General features: G+C 38.7%; 1 protein-coding gene across 5 annotated transcripts in view; it reads left to right on the forward strand.

Annotated features, from left to right (window-relative positions):
- Positions 1-7,500, forward strand: part of LOC143032444 (uncharacterized) — a 71,369-nt gene that overhangs the window by 28,856 nt on the left and 35,013 nt on the right. For all 5 annotated transcript variants that reach the window (XM_076197242.1, XM_076197240.1, XM_076197237.1 and 2 more), the window contains exons 4-6: positions 940-1,035; positions 1,516-1,685; positions 2,116-2,254. In XM_076197242.1, coding sequence (XP_076053357.1) covers positions 940-1,035; positions 1,516-1,685; positions 2,116-2,254 — 405 coding nt within the window. The remainder of the gene's footprint in view (positions 1-939; positions 1,036-1,515; positions 1,686-2,115; positions 2,255-7,500) is intronic.

The raw sequence follows: 7,500 nt of genomic DNA on the forward strand, positions 1-7,500 counted from the left end.
TTCGTACCCCTTGGGGGTACCTGAGGTACCCCAGGTTAAGAACCACTGGTTTAGAGGGATTAGATCGTCGAGTGGTTAGTAAGACCCATGGGTGAGTGTTGCCTGAAAGGATGAAAGAGAGAAGAGAGGGTAGTGACTGGGGGAGAAGAGTATTGGTTTAGGGGGAGTAAGGTTGCTTGGGTGTTTGTGTCAACACAGTTGTATGAGAAGTATTTAGCAAAATGTAAGGGTTTGTTTTGGGCAGTGGACTTGGAGAGAGTCACGGCATCAAGATTCAACCGACACTAATACTGGCAGGGCGCTGGGGGTGGAAGCAGGAATAAAAAAAAGACGTATCGCATGTGATGAAAGCAAAACGGATGAGGATTTTCATTTTCCGTGCCAAAGCCAAATCGCTTTCCGAGTAACAAACAATTGGATGATTTTTTTTATTTTTTATAATGCTATGCCTATTTACTTATCTATCTATGGTATAATAGGAGAGTAGGCTGTGAAACTAGGTTAACGAGCTACCATAACATATATCTACTTACCTGAACACACAGTATTACACTAACCTTTCTAACCCGAACTAACCTCCTGGTAGTAAGGGAACTTGGCTCCTTTGGCCTCAGCCGAACGCGCCATGCATGCACCCACAATGCACTGCTCTGCACTCTCCTTAACTTGTATACCTTTGCAGTACTTATACTTGGACTAGAGTTGCTGCCACCCAATGGCAAAGAATCCTTTCCATTTGCTTATCTTTTTACATACATACATACCTAGACCAAAGGCTTTTTCCCCCTTACACGGGGGGTAGCCAAAAAGAAAAAGGCACAGAAACCACTCCCACCCATTTCATTTCCCATATATTCCACTCCCCTCCACCCTCCTCCCTCCCTCCCATCTTGGCACTTCCTCTTTTTATTTACTCATTATTATTCCCCCCCTTTCTAGGGCGAAGTTCTTTCCATCACTTCGTCTGTGCAGGCAATCACCAAGGAAAATGAAGAGCTTCGGGAAATGATAGCAGATGCTTTGAAAGAGTCCAGAGTAAGTCAAATCGCATTTAACTTTATCAAAACATCTTACTTAACACTGTATCACAGTTCTGTCCACTGTTGGGTTAGGTGTGAATGATTCCATTACCTGAGGATCAACTGAATCATCATTTGAAAAAGATGTCAGTTGATCAATCTTTCACATAAGGTGGAGGCTATCCTCCCCTCGTCTGTCTAATCAGATTAGTTTGCCCTAAGTTGCAACGGACAAACGGCCTCGAAGTCAAATCCATGCCAGATTTCTTTGTTGTTCTGAGCCTAGAATTTAACAGTATTGCTAATCTCAAGATGACAGTCAGGTCTCAAGTGATCAGAATCCAATCTACAAGTGTTTGGGGTGACCCGTCTCACCTTGTACTTCCAAATTGTTGAGCAGAGTTTCTCTTAGCTCGTCTTACTCCGCATTTCCTTCTACACCTACTAATACACTTGAGAAGGATACGTGACGTCTCCTGGCTCTGATTTTTGTCAGGAAACAAAGCCACCAGGGAACCCAGACCCAGCCACTACTCCTCCTGTGAACCAGGGACAGGAGGAGAAGAAGGAGGAGGAGGAGGAGGAGGACGAAGGGAAAAATGAGGTTTCTACCACAGCTGATGGCACCGATAAAACAAAAGTTACGAGAGTTAAGGAGCTAAAGAAGTGAGTAAACTGCCTTTTCAACGATTGGTCCTATATGCCGATTCCAATGAAATGGTATTTTTACATCAATGAGCTTATCGTACATTTTTGTTCCCCCTCTCTCCCTCTTCCTTCTTTTTCCTCCCTTCTCCTTCCCTCTCCCTCTCTTTCCCTCCCTCCCTCTCTCTCTCTCTCTCTCTCTCTCTCTCTCTCTCTCTCTCTCTCTCTCTCTCTCTCTCTCTCTCTCTCTCTCTCTCTCTCTCTCTCTTTCTCTCTCCTCTCCCCCTCTTTCTCACTTACACACACACACACAAACACACACACACACACACACACACACACACACACACACACACACACACACACACACACACACACACACACACACACACACACACACACACACACAGTGTCTGGAATAATATTTCCACTCATTGGACGCCTGTTTCAGGGACAAAGAAAAACTGGAGACCGCGTTGAAAAAACAGGAGGAACGGCTGGAGGACCTCAAGGAGAAGGAGGAAGCAGCGCTCGAGAAGTTGCGTACAGCCCTCAACCTCGCCGAGACGACGCAGCGCTACTCGGAAAAGGTACGTAGAAGTTCGGCCCCGTGCCCATCCTTGATCCCTCATATTTCCCCGAAAAGGTATCGCGGGGCATGCCTGTTGAGCAGGGAAGGGAGAGGACAAGAAATAGGTGCCAAGTTGAGAATGGTTGTAAATGGAATGTAAACTGAGGCGGCCCAAAGGGAATTTTCCTCGTCTCCTATTTTCGCACGAGGGGAGAAGGAGGAAGGGTCGCCATGTAGATAAAGCGCCTGGCCTTGCTGTGAATGTGCTGTGCCTTGCTGCATTGTTTCTGACTCCGGTAGTGGGCAGGGGACAGGGATGACCTTTCATCCACGAGGAGCTAAGATATGAGGGGAATGGGTCACGAATGGGAGTGGTATGGGTCGGGTGTGTGTGTGCCTTGGTTGGCTACCCCCCTTATAAGGGGGAAGAAGCCTTTAGTATATAGATAGTATTAGATAGATAGTCGTCCAGGAGGTGCCAAGATAAGAGGGAGGGAGGAGGGTGGAGGGGAGTGGAATATGTAGGAAATGGAATGAGTGGGAGTGGTTTCTATGCCTTTTTCTTTTTTTGGCTACCCCCCGTGTAGGGGGAAAAAGCCTTTGGTATATGTATGTATATAGATAAATAGGTACCTAGGCCCACTATCTTTAAAAACACGAAATGAGTTCACCGACCCATTACCGGGAATCCAGCAAGTCCCCAAAACCAGAGAAAAGAATGTGACGTCATGCCCCCCCCCCCAGGTTAACATGTCGACGGTATGGGAGTCGTTCCTACATACTTCTGCCTGGCTGCTCCTACCTGTAATCCTACTTAAGAACTGTCTGATGCTGACGGCTTACACCAAGCGATTTTGTTCAGCAGGAAAATTAGCCCCCACTTATCTGATGAGTATTCTTACCGCCGAACTCAACATTGACCATCTGTCTAATGCCAGATGGCTTCATGCAGTTGGAGAAGACCTCCGATTCTTTTTGAAGACTCCATAACTCATTAATTGATGATTGTACCACGGTCGTCCACTGTGGCTGTGGCTTGACACCATCAGCGTCAATTGTGACTGAGGCCGCTTTCACACGAGCGTTTCCGTACGCGCGTTCGGGTGCGCCGCGTTTTAATTTTCAATGGAGTTCAATGGGACCTTTCACACGACGCGTTTTGCGGTCCCATTAGTGTTATTTACGGACGCTGGTTGTGCCCCCGTCCAAAATCCCTGGTCCGTTGCCCGGAGACTGGATTGAGCTGGACGGGCCCAAGAAGGCAAACATACTTTCGTTATCAGACCGGACACACTTCCTCGAACTCCGAGGGCAGGTGACAGCTGTGGTATCTGTCATTGTGGCCTTTGGGGAAGGAGAACAACCTTACACTAAGCCTCTGCCTGGGGCCGACCCCTTTCCGTACGCATCTTCCCCGGTCTCCATTAGTTTTGGTCACCTTCACGCTATCTTATTACTTTCTCCCACTCTTGCTTGGAACCGTGGGTATACGCGGCAAGACTAACGTTCACGGTAGTCTAACCTCCTTCGGTGAGAACCTCTGCGTTGGTTTTGATCGAAATGGTTTGCTTGTATTGGTACGGTAACCGGATTCTAACATTTTGGTGTTGCGGATATCGCTTTTCACTAGTTTCCTTGGCCAAGGCCCCTCTGCAAAGGTAAACGCTCGCATCATTCTCTGTGCCCATGATGTCAAATGAACAGAGTACTCATGTCTCAAGTAAACGAAACACGTGTTGCTACCTGTTCAAGTGCAATCGAATGCACACAATCGAACTTACACAATCATCTCCATCTCAGTCTGGAACCGGATTGGCTGGAAGTGTTTCTCAAACATCACAGCTGGACTGTATTAGCTGGGAATATACAATAATCCACCAGAATAAAATTGGTACAGAGTCGACAACACTGCCGAACTGAGTACACGAAGAAAATGGACCGACTTCATTGTACGACCTGACCCAACCTGACCCGAGTTGCTGTGTCCATTACTCTGACACGTATGTATCACAAACCATAATGCGTTGGTCGATTCATCGAAAGTTTAACGTTCCATTGAAAATGTAGATTACAAATTTAAGCTAATGGATACAATAACAACAGATAAATCTCTGTGTATACAAACGCGGGAAAGTCTATTTGTATCTCTAATCACTGGGACCCATTGAGTGTTGTACAAATACTTTCCCGCGTTTGTATACCTCCAATTGTACTATCATAGTGGAGATGGGTTGAACGCAAAATTTCATGTATGTGTATGTAACTCGTGCATACAAATATATAAGAAAAGTTGCGCTCAACTTATATCTCTCTTGATAGCCTAGTTGGTAAGTTACTACGGCACTTGTCATGTGGATGCTGGGTTGGAGTCCTTGGCTGTACCGCATTTAAATTTCTGCATATATATATATATATATATATATATATATATATATAAATACATATATATACATATATATATAAGTGGAGTAGGAAACACAGGAGTCTTAGTCTTGAGTTCATTCCTGACTAGTTTCGCAGGAAACTAGTCAGGAATAAACTCAATACTATGACTCCTGTGCTTCCTATTCCAATTACGTCAACCTGTCAGAATGTCTCAACATATATATATATATATATATATATATATATAAATACATATATATACATATGTATACATATATATTCATATATATTCATATATATACATATATATACATATATATACACATCTATCTATACATATATATATATATGTATATATATATGTATGTATATACATATATATATAAATATATATATTTATATATATGTACACATATATTCATATATATGTATATGTATATATATATATACATATATATGTATATGTATATATAACATATATATATACATATATATATATGTATATATATATGTATATTTATATATATACATGTATATTTATATATATATATATATATATATATATATATATGCTGGTACATTGTGACAAGTTGATGAAGGTGGAAAAATTTACAGCTAAATACGCAGCCATAAGAACCTACCCTAGAACAGCGCCCACATAGTACGACGAACTCCATCCGGTGCCCAAACGTCCACACTTCCTGTTCATACACATACATATTTTTATTTATTTGTTTACATTTATTTATTTATTTATTGTTTTATTTTATGTTTCATTTTATATTGCATTATTTTACGTAAAAATTAAAGATTAAACTTTATATTATATCTTATGTCATACAACAAGTACGATGAGATTTATTTATTTATCTTTTATTATTAGTTTTCATTATTTTTCATTTGCTTTGTTCATATTGTATTATCTTATGTATAAAGTATACTACTATTTATTTATTAATTAATCTATATCTTATGTCGTACAATGAGGTGTCATATAGAGCGTTACCCACTTCAAACTATCACATTATTATTATTACTATTTTTATTCTGTCCGAATATGTTATTTATACTATTATTCATTTATTATTTGCAATACATACCATATGTAAAATTATACCATATATTTTTGATAACATTATGTCATACAATATGCGATGCGATGTCACGTCACTTTAGATTAGCACATTGTTTTAATTTTATTTCATCTTATTTTATCCTATTTCATTTTGTCTGGATATGTTATCTTGTGACACTTTTCGGGATTTCCACATTTTTACATCAAATCACTTCACTTACACTGTTACACCCTCGTTCTACATTCCACACACACCGGAGCTATTTCTAACGTACATTTTTAATAGCTATTTCAATTTTTTAAAATTATTCTACACTGTATTAGAATTGTAAATTATTGTATATTTGATTGAAAATTGTAAATCATTGTACAACAAAACGGAGCCCACCTCCAAGGAGGGAACGCTGTCCTACTCATACTATGTATACCGCCAGCTTCACCCAAGAGTCACATTTCTCTGAAGAAGAAAAGAGCGAAACCGGTCAGGAATAAACTCAGGAACTCAGAACTAGACCCGTGAATTGTTTTCCACCTTCATCATATACATATACATATACATACATACATATATATATATATATATTATATATATATATATGTGTGTGTGTGTGTATATATATGCATATATATACATATACATATATATAGATATTCAGATATATATATATAAATATATATATATATATATACATAAATACATACATATATCAGATAATTTTTATGACCATCGCGCAAGGATTCGAACCTGCGCTGTACATGACGACAAGAGGCCCGCCATGACTACCGCCTTAGACCACTCGACCAACTGATACTTATTTGTCGTCATGTACAGCGCAGGTTCGAATCCTTGCGCGATGGTCATAAAAATTATCTGATTAATGTCGCTGTCCACTAGCGAATTCCTCGTATATATACATATATATATATACATACATATACATATATATATATATATGTGTGACTTGAAAGTCTACTTAAGAAGCTTTGTAGCGCCGAATGCGCAGTTGTTTTTAACAAAACATATACATATATATATATATATATATATGTATATATATAAACATATATATACATATATATATATATAAACATATATATACATATATATATAAACATATATATATATATATATACTTATATATATGCATATATGTATATATATGCAAAACAAATCACTAAGTACACGTGACAACAATACTTGCAGAAACCACTTGGAAAATAAAAGATATGAATACCGAACGTTTTCGTCTATTCAAGACATCATCAGGGTACAAAGAAAAAAAAAAAAAAAAAAAAAAAAAAAAAAAAAAAAAAAAAAAAAAAAAAAAAAAAAAAAAAAAAAGACCAAAGGTCACAATATGTACATGGTGGTAGAGGAAATGGGAAAGGTCCAATGTTACCCGATTCCAGAAGAATTATTTACCATCTTTTTAATAATAAAATTATCTAACTTATACAAACCTAAGCTTAATTTCATATTATTTTCAAAACTATTTTTAATGTGACATGACTCAATTATGTTCCTTTCTACAATATTATGACATGATGTAATAAATTTTGTGTTCTCCCAGTCAATATTATGGGAGACCTCTTTTTGGTGAACGAAAAGTCCGCTTGACAATTGACCCGTTCTTATGTTGTATTTATGTTGACTAATCCTTTTGTTTAAATCCTCCCCATACAATTATTAGTTTAATCAAGTTATGTGTTGTTGACTCAAAATTTGAGTTCAATGGGAAGTTTTACAAACAAACATTTGGTATGGCTATGGGGAATCGTCTGTCTCCGGTTTTAAGTAATCTATA

This window comes from Oratosquilla oratoria, chromosome 13 (assembly GCF_046742065.1).
Source record: "Oratosquilla oratoria isolate Oo_2021 chromosome 13, ASM4674206v1, whole genome shotgun sequence".
Classification (NCBI taxonomy): Eukaryota; Metazoa; Arthropoda; class Malacostraca; order Stomatopoda; family Squillidae; genus Oratosquilla; species Oratosquilla oratoria.